We start from the raw sequence: 18,901 nt of genomic DNA on the forward strand, positions 1-18,901 counted from the left end.
CTTAAAGAAAAAAAAATATGGCAAAAGTACTTGTGATCTTTGTCCAAAGATCACTGTTTTTTTGAGTGCTTCTCTGAAAAAGCTAGCTAAAGATTGTTTCATTATTTTATTTTTTTGGGTGTGTCCTTTTTCTAAATGTTGCTGGTTTTGTATTGTGAAGAGGTTAGTTTTTTTCTCAGTTGCAGTGATTTTTTTTTTCCTTTTTTTTTTTGTTTTTTCAATTATACCAACAACGTGTAAATAAGTGGAGAATCTGTATTGTTTTAGATTATGCTTAGTTGAAAATGAAGCTTGGATTCTGCTATTCTTATCTTTGTTAGAAAAACTGTCTTTCCCAGAAAATGCAGAGGGAGGATTTTGTCCTGAGAAAAGGGGAAAGAATGTTGTAGCAATTGACAGGGCCAGGAGCAAATAATGTATGTGAGCCTTGCTCAGTTTCAAAGAATAATTTTCTTTTATAAGGGAAATGGGGAGATATTTTTTCTGATCAGTTGTCCAAGTTCCATGACAGTATTGCAAAGCTGTCAGATGCCACATTGTGAAGATGTCTACAGTTTAACTGCATATTGGCCAAGTCAAAACAGTTGAACTTCTCAGTACAAACAGTAATACTTACGGGTATTATTTTTTCTTTCAACTTGGTATTTTTGGCATTTTCTTACTTCTGCTAGAGTTGAATTATCTTTTGCAGCTTACTTTGGATGGAGAAGTTGGCCATCACTTTATGATACAGATACTCCAATGGACTTCAGTGGAAGGAGACTGTCACATACTTCAAAATGCTGGTGGTAGCAATGGCTTCACTGATCTAATACTTAAAGGCTTACCCTTTCTTCTTTTTTTTTCCTCCCCACAGGGTACACATTTCATCCAGTTGTGTTGCCAGAGAAATATTCCCATTGTGTTTTTGCAGAATATTACAGGTAAGCGCAGTATTATGAAGTTTAACTATGCTGTAGGCTTTGCTGTTAACTGTTAAGGCTATAAGTTTTAGAAAGAATCTTGTGTGCTTTATTTTATCTACATCTCCAGCCTCTTCTGGAATCAGTCTGGCTGCAGCTTGTGAAGGCTTGAGTTATTGATGATTCGTTCTTGTCATCTTACTTTTTTTTTTTTTTTTTGGATGTGCTCTATATTGCATATTAGAAAGTACAGCACAGTGTGATAGTATAAAGTTACTAACCCTTTTTTTCATCATGTAACTCATTAGGTTTCATGGTTGGTAGGGAATATGAAGCTGGAGGGATAGCAAAAGATGGTGCCAAGATGGTAACTGCTGTAGCTTGTGCCAATGTACCTAAGATAACAGTCATTATTGGTGGTTCTTATGGTGCTGGAAACTATGGGATGTGTGGAAGAGCATACAGGTAAGTGTTACTTCAAATTACAACAGGACATAGCACTAAGTTAAGATACTCTAACCTTAAAGTACCAATCTGAAAAGCTATTTTAATTCTTGCAGAAGTTGTACTCCTAGGAAAACAAAAGAATTCTCATAGAATGTGGTCTTAAGTAAAAAACAACCATACAAACCTGTAGAGACAGTTAAGCTCATGATTAACTTTAATTTATGTGACAGAAGAGATTTTCTAATGTGTAAACCTGCTGACGTGCTTTTCTCCCGTTATTGTTTCTGGGTCAGAAAATCAACAGTCCTAAACAATCGCTACGTGGTATGGGCTGGTCCTTTATTCTGCATTCATGTGAAGAGAACTGGCTTGAATAAAAAAATCTTCATTCGCTTTGAGAAGTCTGGATTTTATGAGCAGTGTTTGCAAAACTTCTAAGGATTTATTTTTGTGACCTGTTGGACATGACTCATAAATATTTTTTTAATTATTTTTCAAGGTCTCTGATACTACTGAAGTTGTTAGTGATATTTTAAAGAGAAATGTTCCTGGGGGGGCTGTGAGTTGAAGAGACACAAGAACGAGGGAAATTAATTTTTAAGGTGCTTGAATATAGGAAATGAGCAGAATATTTGTATTTTCAAACATAATGCTGCAAGCATCGAAAATGTTAATTTGCATTCTTTGAAAACCAATGAATTGTAAGACTGTCATGTATAAAATGCATCTGAGTGAGAATTAGTTCTTTACCATGAAATTATGCAGTCTAATTTTAATACTTAATGCATGTTTTTCAGTCCAAGATTTCTTTATATGTGGCCAAATGCTCGCATATCGGTGATGGGAGGGGAGCAAGCTGCAACTGTTCTAGCTACAATAGCAAAGGACCAAAAGGCAAGGGAGGGAAAACAGGTACATCTTTCTTCTTTCATTTGCAGTACCATTATTATAATTTACTTCTTTACTGGAGCTCTCACATTGTAAGCCAGGGAAGGATGTTACAGAGTAAGACACCAGTGAGCTATGGTTCTCCTAATACCACCCAGCACATTGACAAAAATGAAATATTTGTGAAATATTACATCTTCTAAATGTGAAAGTCATTCATGACATTTCTTGTGTTTGTTTAGAAGGAGAAGTATTTCTTATATTATCATCTTTTCATATTTTTTTTGCACATGATTATTTGTTCTGCCCAAGATGAGCAGCAAGGGACTCCCACTCCCCCACACCCACTTGGGAGTATGAGGAGGAATATGTGAGAACAAAGTGTCTTTCCATTTACTTTTGAAGTAGGCAGTTTTATAGAAAACTGATCTTCAAATTATTCAGTGACTGAGACTTATAAGGTTTATAATAGGAGAAGCCCTTAGAGGTTTGGAAAAGTTTTTGACTCATTTAATCATTTTAACTAATAGTTAGTGGTATTTTGTTTAATAATATTTTTCTAGTTTCTCTCTACACAGTTTTCTGCTGTGTTTTTTAAATTACATGTTCTGTGTTTATGCTGGTGCATTGGTCCCGTAAGAAGTGATTTTACTGTGATGTCTTAAAATTGCTTGTATTTATCATGAGTAGTTGTTCAGAATAGTGAATCAGTATGTTCTTGTTATCTCTGAAGTTCTTTTTTCTGCTCTTTATTTTGACTTTCCATGGATAGAACATATAGATCCTTATCTCTCTCTGTCTCAACTTTCCAAATCGCTAATATTGTCGGAATGAGGCGCAGAAAGTAAAAAATACTATTTTATTATTAAAAACTAATTGTAGTTAATGTCAGTAAAGTGTATTAGAGACTTGACAGTTTTCTGAGTTACAGTAGTGACCACTGTGGATCAGAGAAACATAGTACTAGAATAGAACAGACTGTTTTTTTTAAAAAAAAGTATTTCCGAAGGCAAGTCAGAACGGGGCTTATTCAGTTAAGTAGCATCATTAATTTTTTGGTTGCTAGTCCACAATTATTCTTATACTTGGTTAAGTCTATTAATAAAATCTCAGTTTATTACCTGCAGAAAAATTAGATGATTAAGTATAGCAATAGGACTTTCTGTTTCCCTATAACTTTCTACTCTTTTTCCCACCCACCCATTTTGAAAAGTAAAATTTTAATTTCACTAATTAAATTTATAAGTAAAATAATTTAGCAAATTGCTAAATTGATCATTATAGGTAAAAAGATTGAAAAAATCTGGAGAGATAATTTAGGCTATTTCTGCTTGTTTGATGCTGCTTGTCAGCATCAAAAAGTTTTACTGTCATTGCGGAAGAAAATAATAAATATTTTTTTTTATCTGTGTTTGTGTATTTGTTTTGTTACAGTTATCAGAGGCAGATGAAGCAGCTTTGAAGGAGCCAATCATTAGGAGGTTTGAGGAGGAAGGAAACCCTTATTATTCCAGTGCAAGGTAACATAAAAATGACTTTTCCAAAACTTGATTGTAATCACAGGATATAGCAATGACACCTAAATCCTGGTGTTGTAGAAGAGCAGAACAGAGCACTCCAGAACAAAACGTTTTGTTTGATGTGCAGGAATACAGCACCACAAACTTCAAACCAATGTTTTGTGTGTCTTGCCTCTAAGACTTTGTAGTGCAAACTATTTCAGAAGAAGGCATGCACTTCCAGGAATTACTGTGCTGGTTCTGTAAGTAGTGGTACAGTAGGGAGATACTCCTTAACTGGTCTTCTGAAACATGGAATTTATATTCTGTGTATTTCGTTCTGGATAAGTCTTAGATCATTCTCTCCACTGCAGTGTCTGGTCACCTTTCTAAAGCCTATTGAAATGTACTGAAACATACATGGATTCTACATCTAGAAGAGGCCAGTGGTAAAGGAGAAGTTTCAGGAATACCTGAAGCAATTTGTAAATCTTGGGTCATGTAGATGTCTACTGAATGATAGGAATTCGGGTAGGGCATTAGCTAATGCATGAAGTGTATTCATATATGAATATGCTGACAAGTCATCCAAAACTACCACAGTAGTCCTCTGTAGCATTTGGTTCTCAGTTTTACAGAATATTGTCAATGCCCAGGAAGTAGTTAGGCTGATGAAGCAAGGTGGCATCCTAGAGCATGGCCTGTGGAAACTAGTTTGTAGTCTTGGCCTCGGATTGTTAATCTGGGTTAGTTTCATCCTGTTTGTAATAGTAATTCTGTGAACTTTTCTGCTTGTCGTATCCTAAAGCTAATTCTTCATAGTCTCGCAGCTGCTAGTCATAGGATTAGCATAAAATAATGAGACTTTACTGTGCCTTTGTAGCCAGTTTGCACCTTTGGTGTCTGCTGTGTATATTTTTTGTGTGGCTGAATTAGAATTATTGATGGTCTTGTTGCCTGCAAGGCAGGAATTTGGGAAATAATGTGAGTACAATGTGTTTGGAATATGATAAATTTTTATGGGGTCATCATGTGCAGAAATTATATGAACAGGTGGGTGCAAAGAATTCTGTAAAGGTCTTACAGAAGCCAGTAAGTCTAGGAGCTGGGGGCTTTTTTTATCTGACTTGATACATGTTAAACCTCATGCCTACCAAGTCTCATACATGAGCAACATTGTAGCATCAGTGACCTCCTATATAAATTGTTAGTTCCTCATGATCTGAAGAAAGGTATAAAATTAATGGTTGCTTAACTCTCTTTCCTGTTGGGATACTGGAATGAACGTAACTGTAATAATCATACCTACAGAATCCATATTCATTTTAGTATTCTGACTAGGTGAATGCCTTCATCAAACAGAAGCTCTTGCTTTTTTGCCCTGTTTGGTGCTGTGATGGGCTCAGTATTCTCAATAGAGTATTCAGCATGACAATTTAGGCAGATTGCACTGGTGCAGACTTATATCACATAGGTCAGGGATTTAGGGAGAGGTTTTGTCTTGTCACTCCTTGGTTTCTGTTTTTGGCAAAGGTCTACATGGCAATGTTGCAGAGAGTTGTCATGGATGTTCTCAGCTTCATGAGGTTTTGTGCATATGTGCAATCCCCACAGCTACTAAATTAGTTTATGGTTTTTACTGTGTTTTTTACATATAGTCAATGAAGATACTTATGTGAAATCCCTATTTTATAATTGATGTGGATTTTCTGTTGGCATGCTGTTTTTTTTTGTTTGTTTGTTTTTTCCCCAACCTTTTAAATCAATTTAAATTTCATAGGATTTCCCCCAAACTGAAATGGTGTCAGTTGTTGAAAAATCTTGTGCTATCTCTGTTAGTCCCCCTTAAATCAAGTTTAGGACCTCTGTCGCAAAACTTTGTGTTCCTCCCTGTGGCAAGAAGGAAAAATCAAAACACATGCTGTCATCCTTTGTAACTGGATTTTAAGGAGAATTTTCCACTGAAATAATAACATTAAAAAATGAGTCAAACTGTCTGTATTTAAAATGAATCCCTACCATGAAGGAGGAAATGAATAGTCTGTTTTTTTTTTTTTTTTTTTTTTTTTAATATTTGCTCTTTTTAATATGCTCACTGAAAACACAGTCACAGTCTCTTTGTACTCATGATTGAAAATAATTGGATTTATTTAACACTCAATATATTCAGTATATCAGTGATACAGAAACTTCTCCCCTCCCAAAAAACAACAGACCATTGCTACAATTTGCAGGAGTAAATTGCTAATCTGCAACAAAGTAGTTTCATACATAAGATTAAGGTTAGGATTAAAAAAAAGTCAGGTTCTAAATTTTTAATAACATTTGGTGATTTTTAGGTATGAAACTTGAATATTTAATACCAGCTTTCTGCTCCCTATTGACCAGCTTTTTGACCCAGTTTGTTTCCAGAATGTCTTGCCATTTTGTAAAGCCATGTTGCAAATACATAGGCACTTCAGTAAATAACCTAACTTTGCCAGGGGTTAGGAAGTACACTTAAGTGAAGGATGTGGCTCCCAATATTAAAAACAAACAAACAAACAAAAAACACAGGGTTTTTAATACTTCTTATTGTACCTATAGCTTGCACAGATATGAGGTGGCTAGCTGAGACCTAGCTTGGGTCTGGATTATATCTGGTTGAGTTCATGAGATGCTGCACTCAAGCTAATAAGCCCAGCTGGGATATGAAGTCAAATGTCAGGGCTGACATCCCTCAGAGATTCATCTGTCTGCAAGCAGTGAAAGCAAAATGTCCCTTGTCACTGAGTGCTTGTGAGAGCAGTGTGTGACTAACTCAGGTCAAGACAGTCCAGGTTGATTTCTCTCTCTGTGTCCATGCATTGGACAGAGTAGTATAGTTGGCATTGTATAGGAGCTCTTAATTGCTCTCTTCTGTGTGGTAGAGGTACTTGGGTATATTGGTAGATGTTCCTAAGTTTTCTGCCTTCATTTCATGACTGTCAGTGTTATCTTGCATATGCCTTGTTCCTTCATTTATCAGTAATCCTGAAGCAAGATCTCGGACCAATCGCTCAGAAGTTCTTATTGTTGTGGGGTAGGCTGCCTACCCCACAGAAGGTAGGCAGAAACACTGACATGAAGCAGGTTTACACTGCCTGTGGCAAGTAATGTACACAAGGAAGGGATTTGGAACCACAGAGCCAATCTGCTTGTCAGCTAACATCAGCAGTTGCTCATTGGCAAGCATTTGTTATATGTCAGGGAGAAGTAATATCTTCCTTTTGCTCTAAAGGATACTTCCTTTCTGATCCCAAGCGTAGTTAAAAACAAACAAACAACAACAACAAAACACAAACAGTTGACTGTCGGCCACATAAGGGCATCTGTTTGAAACTGGGTCCAGACAGCCTTGTTTTTGTCAAATGCTAGCTATGCCCCTCCACCAAAAAGACAAACCAAATGATTGCTGGAGAAAACTCCAACAAATAGCTTTGCGTTGCTGAGAGGAAAAGAATGATAGATGGAGATAAAGCCTGCTTTCTTTATGACTGCTTGAATGCAGTCAGTTTGGAAGCTCCCTCATGCTGTCCTAAGTTATGGGGACTTTGTCTCACCTCTAACATCCACTGAGATTGATGTGGCTCTTCCAGTTGACTTCATTAGGCTTTGACTAAAGCTTTGTGCAGAAGCAAGAGGGAAGGAAAACATCCAATGATCTTGAAAAAAGGCAAATTTCCTTATTTACTCTTCTTTTTTATTTTTGCTTATAAATTGCAACTTGTTACATGTACAGAATGTCAATACTGTTCCCCACAGTTGTATTTTCTAATCAAAATTTAATCAATTATTTGATTAGAACCTTTCATACTGAGCAGACTTAATTAACAAAAGTCATTAGGCAGCACCCATTTTAATGAGCTATATTAATCCGCTTACAGGTTTCTAAAAGGAGTTTCGGCAGTTTGCATCATAACAAATTACATGAGCATTTTCCTTTTGGGAGCTGTTCATTTCTTGTACTCAGAGCATTTCTGTTATGAATGTTTTATGAGTGTTGATGTGACTCATGTTCTAGCAATGGGGTTTTAATAGATAGTTTAATTATTAATGCTACATCCCAGTAGAAAATGTAGTTTTCTTTAAACAAAGAGAAGCAGAAACCAGGGGTGGCCATATGAGAGTGGCTTCACTTTTATGCAGCATGAAATCTGTGTGGTTGTGAATATAACTTCACTGTGTTGTTACAAAAAGCAAATCTGCCATTAAAATGTGCTTCATGTTTGGAAGTGTTTGTTGCAGTGTTGGTCACTAGGAAGTTGCAGCTTGGGAAGTACCCCATTAAGTCAGTGATTCTTTTTAATTCAGATCATTCCTGCCCTCCTCAACCCTCAGCAGATTTATTAAACACTTGTAAGAAGCTTGAATTACTTAATTTAGTTTTATTGGTTTTCATAATTAAAAAGTTCACTGTGAGTGTTCATTAAAAAATTGAACTGGAGAACAAACGAAGCTGTGACATACAAAAAGAAAATACTTGCTTAAAAATAGAAGTCAGTATATTTGTCATTGTTATTACAATCAAATTTTTTAGTCTTAAAAAAAACAGCAGAGTAGTGCTGACCGATTTGACCTCAAAAACTACTTTGTTGGTTATCACTATTAACACAGACCTTCTCCCTTCCCCCAGATTAAGCTGACTAAATTAATCAAAATTTAATATCTAAACACAAGAAAAGTTAAGGAAAAGAGCTTAGGAAAGTTAAGGAAAAGAGTTTGGTAATGCATACTTCATGATGTTGAATGTGGAGGGAATGTTTTGTCTTTGCCATTCTATCATGTTAGATTACGTAAATAGGTATAATCACTATGCTTGGGGAAAAACAAATTCAACCAACGCTTAAATAAATCTCAGTTGAACAAAGTTACATCCTGTCCCTTTCTTGTTTTGAACAAAAAACCTTCCAGTTATTTTCACTGTATGGTTAAGCAGTCCTTACTCTGAGTCTCTTTTCAATGAAGTATTGTTAAAATATGCCAAAATATTTTAACAATTTTTAACTTACTGTTAAAAGCTACAGCTATAAAAGCAATTACTCATGGGAAGCAGACTGCAAGAGGTTATACCACGCACTTTATCCAAAATATGATAGACAATTATTGTCTTTCTTTTGCAGCACAATTTGCTAGTACAACCTCTGTGCAGGTGTGGCTCTTAGAATATTATAGTTCAAGGCTGGAGCTGTCCAGCCCACTTGAAAGGAGATATTTGCAAGAAAATCCTACACTGAGAACAAATTAGATAGAGCTACTGTTACCTTATATTTGTTATTTGGCTCTATAGCACTTTTTTTCCTCACCTTTGGAAGAAGTACTGTCTTTTTCAGACTTCTTTCTGGGTTGGTTGTGACTCCGGTCAGCCTGGTCAGTGAGCCTCATTCTGGTGTGAAATTTCTTAAACAAACTTTTGTTTTCAGTCACAACAAAGGAATAAGGTAATTTTGCCCAATTAACAGGAATGTATTCCCTATTTCAAACCTCTTTCTCCTTTTGTACTTCAGCTGTGCTCTTGTGCCCTATTTAGGGTAGTGGTCTCCTGTACATGGGCAGCTACACCATGATAAATTTGTATTTGTAGTAGAACCTTCTTTATGAGTCTGGTATCTTTTTTATTCTGATAGCTGGAGAACATACACCTAAGCTGGGACTGAACCCTTGTGCCTCATATTGTTACAGGTGTCCTTTATTACAGTTCCACTTTGTGCATCCTAGGAAAGATATATGTAGTTTTTGCAAAAATAAAAACTTACATCATCAGTCATTTAATATTTTTCTCTGATTTGATTAATTTAGTTTCACAGTAAATGGCAAAATTAAATGGCAAAATATATCAAAGACAGAAAACCGTCAGAACTGTCTGTTGCTGCCTTAAGATCATCAGCATGTATTTATGCACATTTTGCAGTCTTGTTTCTTTTGGGGGCAGGCTTTTAGTATTAAGAGAAATGTGCAAAATACATTGGTTCCTGTGTAATTACTTTTTTTTTTTTTTAATTAATCTTCAAACAATAAGAAAGGGCTTGAAGCTGGAAACTTCAGTTAGAAAGGAATGGCTATCTGCGCATTCTCTTAGTGAAAAGACAGTGTTAGCTCTCTATTCATGACTCTTTCTTGTAGTTTTAAAACACATTAGTAGAGCAGTCTTTCCGAAGACAAGGAATAAAAAGTAGACATGACAGCACTGCAGTAAGTTCTGGAAAGGTGCAAACAAAGTCTCTCTAGGGAAAGATGGGATGGAGGAGGAACATTGCTGTCTTAACTGAAGGTATTGTACCTCTGTTTTGCATACCCTGGCTAAAACGTTTGCTTCTTTAAGGAAGACTTGAGTTGCAATGAGCAGTGCGGTCTCTTGTTTAACTCTATCACCGAGGAGGTAGTGGATGTACAATATTTACAGTTTTGTGGCCTGATGAGGGTTTTGACATGGTTTTCATTTTGGGTAAGATGAAGATGTGGAGAACTGATGCCACGAGAACTTTGATTTTTGGATAATGTCGAAGAGTTTGTTTACAAGTGTTTAGGAGTTTGGGGACTGCAAATTTGGTATTTGCTTGGAGGTTTTGACACAGTGCATATTCATAATTTAATTGCCTTCAGGGCGGTAAAAAGGAGGGTATTAGCTTAGAGTTGTTTAGAAATGGACTTCAGAAAAAATAAATACAACAGATATTGGAATTACCTGAAATTAAACTAGCTCTTTTAATGACAAAAATATAAACATATGAAGCATACTGTCTGGCAGCTTGACTAATCTGAGTAATGTACATAATGATGAGACATAGTCCTTAGCATTTTTAGTAGAAGAAGGTAGCTTCTGGTGAAAAAGTCATTTTCTACATTATGTAAAATTTATACTTTGTTTTAGAAAACAATTTTTTCAAAATAATACACACTAGTCTACTGCATTGATGGTCAGGTGAATTAACTCTATGGTTTCATGTGTAATTTAGCTCTTTAGTCCTTGCAATTTAGTATAACTATTTTCAGTTTTGCCTACTTGAAACTACCAGTTGTATATGTTAATATAATTTAATTATTGTTGTTTGTCTTTTTTCTAGATTGTGGGATGATGGAATTATTGATCCAGCTGATACTAGACTGGTTTTGGGCCTCAGTCTCAGCGCAGCACTAAATGCACCTTCTAAGAAGACAGAATTTGGGGTTTTCAGGATGTAATCTAAATGTATGCTAATCAGAATTACCTCTGTATATTATAACTGGGACCGGAGAGTGAACTTACTACAACGTTGAGGTGTTTTAAACCAGTTTAAAAAATAAAGCTTTATACAGTACTATTATTGATGGAAAAGTCCTATTTATTTATTTTGACTGAGTAATCATCACCATCCTTCAGTATTTTGGTACTGATTTGAGACCAGTCATAGTGTCATAGTGCTTATATAACACTGCATTGCCCTGTTCATGAATAAACTGTAACTTCTGTCATTAAGTTAAAAGCTTTGATAAGAAAACATAGATATTGTCTCTTATCTAAATAAATCTACAAAATAAACTGCATAATTGATGCTTATTAGTACCTTCATTTCTTTTAATTCTTTTCTGTATGTCTCCTACAAAAGCAAAATATTACTGAAATTCAACAACAACAAAAACAGCACATTGCTGGTAAATAAACTCTGCAAAAAAAAGTGCAATAATGGCAACCAGGGAGTTCAACACAGCATGAAATTATAGATTTCACACAGTTGTTGGCATTTTGGCCTTTCTCTGGCTTTCATTCAGAAAACATTAGTCTTCTGTATGATTCTCTGAAGTCAAAACAAGAGAATCTGAAGGATGCCTAGCTTTTTCTGGAAGAGCTGGAGAGAGTAGACTACATCTGTGTGAGCTGCAGGTTTCTGAGGGCACTTCTGAAGATGGGTTGGCTGCTGAGGTGTTTCAACATCTTGCTCCAGTGGCATGATGCTTCTGGCAGTTTTAGTCTCACAAGGACATGGCATCCTCTCCAAATGGGTCAATGGTTGACCCAGAGCACTTGCCTGAATCCCACCAATTTTGGGGTTGTTAAGATGCTAGAAGTGCATTGTTAAATCTTCCAATTTATTTACTGTAGTTTGTTGCAATGTAATATTTTTAAAGAATTCGTTTGTTCTTTATAGAAGTAGCGCACCTTGCAGAAACTAAGTGTTTGTCATGAATTGTGCCTGGAATATGGATGCAAAGACTATGCTAGCTGGAACTCTGAAGGTAGTTTTATCTAGCTTGGTCCCTCAGGCACCTAGATTCCAAACAATTGCTAAATGGCAGAAATACTTTTGACTGACAAATTACAAAATAGTTTAAATACATGGATGGAAGTCTTCTCCTGTGCTGGCCTGGGGGGAGAAGACAGTTAACTGGGCAATAATCATCCTGGACAACATGTCAGCTGTAGTCTTCCCAGATTTGTAGGGCTGAGAAGTAAACTCTTGGATCAAAGGATCTTTAGTGTAGTAGAACCAGAGCCCAGCCTGTGTTGAGCTCTGCGGTCTCTGATGTGCATCCACACTACATTAAAAGACCATTTTTCTCTCTGTTTTTACTGAGAATAAATTTATATAAAACTTAGTGTGTTCACACCACTGAAAAGACTACTTCTGTAGTTTTGCCCATGTACTCGCTGTTATGCCCGCACCCAAGTTTTTATTATGTTAAGCATGTAGTTAGTGTAGTTAGCAGAAAGTAACAGCATAAAATACTACCATAAAATGGCAACAAGGTACAGAGCAAGGTACAGAGTTGTTTTTGTGGCACTGGTTCTTGTTCTCATCTCACCACAAGAGTTTGTAAAAATTGTGTTGGGCATAGCCCCAGGCTATCTTCATCCTGAAAATATGTCGACATTATTTATGGTTGCTGAACTTTTGCAATGCCTTATTTTCAAATACTTATATATAAAATGTAGCCAGGGAGAGCAAAGGATTCAGACACTGAAACTATTGCTATTAAAAACTTCCAACAAAAAAGAAACACTTTATTTTCTTCAACTCCAGTGGAGTCAGCAACAGAAGCATCCTTTGTCTCTCTGCTTTAAACTATGGGGTCCGTTTCCCCAGCCTGTTACCCACAAAGCTATAAGGATTATTGTCATTTTCTTAGCAGTAAGTGATCGATCACTTAGGAATAATATTTTTACTTTGGATATATTTTTTCAGCAAGACTGGTAATGAAATCATTCAAAGTTGGAGACAGTAACTGATAATCCTTAGATGCAGATAAAGGAATTAGATGCATTTAGGAGGATTCATGCCTCTGACAACACCTATCGTTTGTTATGACTGAAAGGATAGATATTTACATTTATCAAAATTTCTTCCTCTAAATATGTGTACAAGCCGAGTCAAAACATGTCTCTGAATAAATAAGACAGTACTGCATTAGTAATACCTGTCTTTGGAAACTTGTTAAATGAAATTCATCATCAGAGGCTTGTTAGCTTCCCATCAGCATGTTCCAGTTAGGGGAGGGTACAGAGTGGAACCTTCACTGAAGACAAGTGATTCAAGGAATCGGTAGTGATTTAACAATTAACAATTCCCCACTGCCTAGGAAACTGGATCTTGAAAAATCTTTTTTTCAGGTCAACATGCTGTCCCTCGCAGGTAGGCACTAACTACAGGATGCATGTTGTGCAGAATGGCACTCTAATGGCACAGACTGGCTTTTGGCACTCAGAAATTTGCTGAAAAACCTGTTCTTTGCAGACCCACCAGGAGTCATGAGTTGGACTACTGTGTTCCTACCATAGTTGATGCTGTTGGTAGGTACATTTATGCCTGGGCATTGTTCCATTTGGTAGTCATTCTCTCTTCCCATTGCCACTGCTTGTTGGTAGGACTTCTTGTGGATACTTCCTGAAGGCAAATGTTAAACACACTATTAATAAGGTAAGTGTCACTGCAAGGACATAAGATTCCTGACATCAAGTATGCCTTAAGAACTGTGGATGACTATATCCAGGCTTGTCCTACCCATCGTGGCTGTGTGTCACCTCTTCACTCTAGTATATGAACAACTCATAACTGTTAATCTGTGTACTTGTTAGAAAGGATGATACGTAGGATGACACTTACTTTTCATGTGGGAGTTGAGGAACAAAGGAAATAAGTGCATAATGTCATGCACACAAGCTGCAGTGGACCAGGACCCCAAACTTGGTGCTCTAGGCTTCCAGGTGACGTTTCTGCTCCCATCTGGTCTGTCCTTGGGGACTGCTTTTTTGGGCTGTCTGCCTCCCTCCTGCCAATGAGCAGTAGCAATGTAAGAGATTATCTAGTTCCAGCTCTCTTTGACAACTGTAAATGACATGGTCCATTTAAGAGAAGTCAATGTTTGGGTATGCTGAGTTTAATATAGCTGATATTCTGATGTTGAGTGTGTTTTCAAATGCCCTCACAGAAGGAATTGGAAAGCTGTGAATGAGGTCAGCTAGACCCTTTATATCCTTGCTGCAAGCAGCGAAGGGTGCTTTTTAAATTACCTGGGATGAGATGGTGAATCGAGGATGGATCACAAGAACATCCTCCTCTACCAACTGCCACTTGAACATAACATTTTCCTTTTTCTTCTCATGGCACTGAGAACGTGCTGGGAACCACTGGAAGCTACAATGTGATAACCAACCAAAGTGACTGGCAGTTTGTGCAACAAATGTTGAGGGCAGATAGTCTGGTACAGCAGCAGCATGAGGATTGCAGGACAGTTTCCAAGACTGAAATGAGCACAGCCTCTCTGATGGATTTGTCGACAGAAACTGAGAGTCAATACAATTTATGAGAAGCCATTGGGTGTCTCTTTCCACCCTTCTTTCCCACTTTTTTTTTTTTTTTTTTCCCAGCCATTTTGGTGCTGGTTTGATGTGAAGTATGTAGTCTCAGCGTTTCTGCTGGCATTTGTGTATCTGCTGTTCTTGTGAGACCAACTCTTGTTTAGATGGCATTTTGTGAACCTGTTACTCATCAAGATGAATTGGTATCTCCAACTGAAACAGATGTTGTCTTTCAAGTATATCTCTGGACTATATTAAATGTGGCAGAACTCTAATTTGTCTTAGACTTTTCTTGCAGTTCAGCTGAAGAAATCTCTTGATTCAGAAAAAAAGTGTATGTTGTATTAACTCTTTTTTTTATTATTATTATTTTTTTTTAACTGAGGTTTATAAATTAAGGCAATTCAACAAAGCACATGTAAAAGCCCGGTGTTTTTCAGCAAAGCCTTAAAGTATCCACTTAAAGCCAGATGTCCACTTTCACAGCTCTGATTCAGTAGAACACTTTGAACAAATGTTTCATGCTAATCTCTATGGTCTAGTAGTCATAAAATCCATCCAACAGTGTGTCTACGTCAGGCCAAAACTAGAACACATAAGTGTATCAAAACTGCTCAAAGGATTATTTAGAATAGAATGTCAAAACATTATTTTGACAACGGTGTCAACAGAAACCTCTTTTATTTTCCTGTACTAAGAATTACACTCAGTTAATTAGTCACAACGGAAGGGTGTGATTTAAAAAGCATATATAGTGTAAAACTTCAAAAATTATGCATTTGATATGTAGATGTTAAAACACATTGACTATGTCCCATCTGTACGTCATCCCTATTACCTTTAGTAACTGTGTTAACTTTGAAAAGCTTGAATAAATATGTAGCTGAAACAGAGCTGTTCATCCATGAGGTCTGACTGGATTTCATGTAGATTATCTGGAAACGAGTTCTGTAGTGCCACACACTGCCCTGTGGGAGTTAGATTTAAGTTAGTTAGTCTTACAACTGGCTACAGACGCTGTTGCCAAAAAGTACCTGCCTTTTTTGTACTTGTAAACAGAGATTTTGCTTTTTTGTACCATTACCCAATTCTGCTCACCGACTTGGTAGCTTCTGACTCGCATTTAACATTCAGCTCTCCTGCATCCTCCAATATTTTCCCCCCAGTGATGGAGACATAGTCTTCAAGAACAGCTGGACTATGGAGCAGGTTACAGTGATGTTCATAAAGACAGCAACAGGTAGGTGCAGAAATGTACAGCTCTGTAGGTGTCTATAGCCAGGCAGATACATTGGCTTTTGAAAATAGAAATTTGTAATTACCTCCACATTCAGTCATAATTTCACCACGGGAACTAAGAATCAGGACTTCAGCTTTTCACATGGAAGTACCAGTCGGAAAGAAAGCACTGATGTCTTCTGAGCATTTCTGTGATGTTTTCAGCACTGCGTGAGTAATCCTTGTACTATGAAATACAGCTTGAATTTTTCGTCAGGCTTCACAGACGCTGCTTTCAAAGCTGAATAGGCCGTATATCTGCCTGTCCGTATGAAGTGTGGCGTTCTTCTTGTCTGTGTTATTTCTCTGCTCTGAGAAACTTTGCTTTGACAGGCCCATCATTTCCAGCAGTTCACAAGGTTGCATTTCTGCACCAGCCTGGGATGTGGGATTTGTTATGAGCAGTTGACCATCAGCCTAACAGCTGACATCTTAGCCTTTCCCGCAGCAAAGTGAGGCTGGAGGATTTATGCAAACAGAGAATCTCTACTCTGAAGAGCAATTACAAACGGGACCTTTGCTGGATGTGATGATCAATAGGAGTGTGTGGGAGGTGGTAACAGCAAGAGGCGAACACGCAGCTGTGGAGACAAGCAACATGATAGCTGTAGAGATCAGAGCCTTTTTATTACCTCAGACAGAACAGTGCTCTTGAAAACTGTTTAAGCCACAACTCATTTTGGCCCCTTTAAATGTTGTTTCCTGCATGGAAAAATATGTTCCTGGGCCTGTTTCACTTCTTCTCTTTGAAGAACCTTCTCTTTACCCATGTCATTTTGACTTTCAGGGAATCCCTACCTCCCTGACAGCCTGCCCACCAATAGCATTTTGCCAGGGAGGCTTGCCGAAGTCCCCCCTCTCCAGACAATCCTTTTTGCAGCTGGGAGACCCAGCTCAGCTCCAGCTACTACAGGCCAGATGGCACCCGCATCCCCATGCCTCTGCCATGCTGTGAGCAGGGCCTCCCCTCTGGCAGGCCCACAGCCATCTCCCTGCCCACAGCCACCATATTTTTTGGTGCTGACTGGCTCCTGACAGGGGCAGCATCCATACTGCTTTGCTCCCCATGGCTTTCCTCCAGCCTCGGCCTATGGTAGTGAGGGGTCCTCTTGCCCTCCTCTCACCTGCTCCCCAAGCACAACACCACTTTTCTCAGCCAGGGAAGCTGCTCTTATCTTCCTCCTGTCCTGGCCACAACTGGCCAAGGCTTGAGCACCTTGGCTCAACATGAAGCCACCCAGCCTGTGGAGGTGAGCATCAGTGGAGAGGCATGATGGCAGTGAGTGCAGTAGCCTCATGATGGTGTCAGTTCTCATTTTGGTGACTGTGCTTTCTTCTCCCCAAGAGGCGGGTACCACATTTCATGCACAGGGCGGGTGGTGTTCACTGAGCTCAGCAAGGTGGTGTGCAGCCTCAAGCCCCTTCTCAGGGTTGTGCTCAAAGTGCTGCTTATTACTTTTGTCCTGGGCCAGTTGTCCATCGTGCTCTACAGCCCCTCTACAGCCCCAAGCCTCCCTAACCTACCCAGTCCCACTTGTCACCCCCTCGCAGCACATCCTCCTCTCCTCCACCCCCATCTCCCGCAGGGTGATCCTCCAGTCCCTGCTCTTCCTCTCCTCTCGTCCGACCTTCCCTTAGCCCCACGGCTACAGACCCTCCCTCTTCCTGATCTCTTTGCCTTGCAGCCCCGACCTCCCCGACGAAGAAAACCCGATGAGCGTGCGACAAACACACAGACACACACGACGGTTGTGTGACACGCACACAGACACACGACGGGCGTGTGACACGCACTCCCCCCGTGGCTCGGGGTGCCCGGCCGCCGCTCAGGAGCCGAGGGACGGCTCCGTCTCGGTGCTCCCGGGGCGGGGCGGCGGCGGGGGGCGCTGACGCATGACGGGGAGGGCGCGGGCGCTATAAAGGGGAGGCGGCGGCGGCGGCTCGGCGGGGCGGGCGGCAGCACCATGGAGAGCTGCCGGGCGCTGGCGCTCTGCGCCGTGGCGGCCGCGCTGCTGCTGGGCGCCCGCGGGCAGGGGCAGCCCCCGCTGCGCCGCGCCCGCGACCTGGGGCCCCCCGGCGGCGGCGGCGGCGGAGGAGGAGGAGGAGGAGGAGGAGAAGGAGGCGGCGGAGCGTCCCGCGAGAAGGAGCTGGTGGGGAAGGGGGAGAAGGGGTCCGGGGTGGAGGGCGCTGTCCGGGCGGGAGAGGGCTTATGGGGTGCCGGGGTGTCCCTGCAGATCGAGGCGCTGCAGGAGGTGCTGGAGAAGCTGAAGAGCAAGCGGGTGCCGCACTACGAGAAGAAGTTCGGGCAGGTGCCGATGGTGAGTGCGCCGGCGGGAGGCGGCGGGACGGGGCGGCCGCCGGGGTGCTCCCGCTGACGGCCCCGCCGCTGCCCACAGTGCGACGCCGGGGAGCAGTGCGCCGTGAGGAAGGGGGCCCGCATCGGGAAGCTCTGCGACTGCCCCCGGGGGACCTGGTGCAACTCCTTCCTCCTCAAGTGCCTGTGAGCGGAGCGGCCCCGGGCTCGCCGCCGGGCGCGCAGGCACCGCCGCCTCCCGGCTCGGCTCCTCGTCGGCCCGGGGGGGGGCCCGCGTAACGCCGTCCGTGACATCCGATATCCGTGGAGCTGTTCTCTTCCCTGTCCCCCTCCCCGCCCCACGTCCCCCATCTGATTTCTGTCCGTCCAGGAAAAAAAAAAAAAAAAACAGCCTGCTCCTGCCGGGAGCCGAGCCGAACCCGGGAGAGGGACCGGCGCTCCTCTCCTTCCCGAGACATCCATCGGAGGGGCAGGGGCCGGGGCCGGGGCCAGGTGTGCCCCGGGTGGGCGTGAGAAGGAGCTGGTGGCGGCGGGGGGAGCACCCTGAGCCCTGTCCCCTCGCCCCGCGGCCGGGACAGCCCGCCCCGTCGGGCACGAGGCACTCACAGGGGTAGCCCGGCGTGGGAGCCGGCGGCGCTCAGGGCTCCGGCTGCGGGGCTGGGGGGGAAGCCATCGCTTTACCGAAGCCGCCGCGGAGAGAAAGCCGTGTGGATCTGTGGTGAACCAGCAGGGGATATCCCAGTCACCCGAATCAAATTTCTCACGTTTCTACAACGAACTG

General features: G+C 40.7%; 2 protein-coding genes across 3 annotated transcripts in view; both read left to right on the forward strand.

Moving 5' to 3' along the window:
- MCCC2 (methylcrotonyl-CoA carboxylase subunit 2) overlaps positions 1 to 11,291 on the forward strand; it is a 38,691-nt gene extending 27,400 nt beyond the window's left edge. For both annotated transcript variants that reach the window (XM_068667539.1, XM_068667541.1), the window contains exons 13-17: positions 857 to 923; positions 1,211 to 1,367; positions 2,147 to 2,261; positions 3,672 to 3,757; positions 10,819 to 11,291. In XM_068667539.1, the coding sequence (XP_068523640.1) occupies positions 857 to 923; positions 1,211 to 1,367; positions 2,147 to 2,261; positions 3,672 to 3,757; positions 10,819 to 10,936 (543 nt within the window). In that variant the 3' untranslated portion in view covers positions 10,937 to 11,291. The remainder of the gene's footprint in view (positions 1 to 856; positions 924 to 1,210; positions 1,368 to 2,146; positions 2,262 to 3,671; positions 3,758 to 10,818) is intronic.
- A 6,463-nt stretch (positions 11,292 to 17,754) lies between these two features.
- Positions 17,755 to 18,510, forward strand: CARTPT (CART prepropeptide). The gene is made up of 3 exons (XM_068667301.1): positions 17,755 to 17,956; positions 18,041 to 18,124; positions 18,203 to 18,510. The coding sequence occupies exons 1-3, from the start codon at positions 17,771 to 17,773 to the stop codon at positions 18,308 to 18,310; spliced, it is 378 nt and encodes a 125-aa protein (XP_068523402.1). The 5' UTR covers positions 17,755 to 17,770; the 3' UTR covers positions 18,311 to 18,510.
- The last annotated feature ends 391 nt before the right edge of the window (positions 18,511 to 18,901 follow it).

This window comes from Anas acuta, chromosome Z (genome assembly GCF_963932015.1).
Source record: "Anas acuta chromosome Z, bAnaAcu1.1, whole genome shotgun sequence".
Classification (NCBI taxonomy): domain Eukaryota; kingdom Metazoa; phylum Chordata; class Aves; order Anseriformes; family Anatidae; genus Anas; species Anas acuta.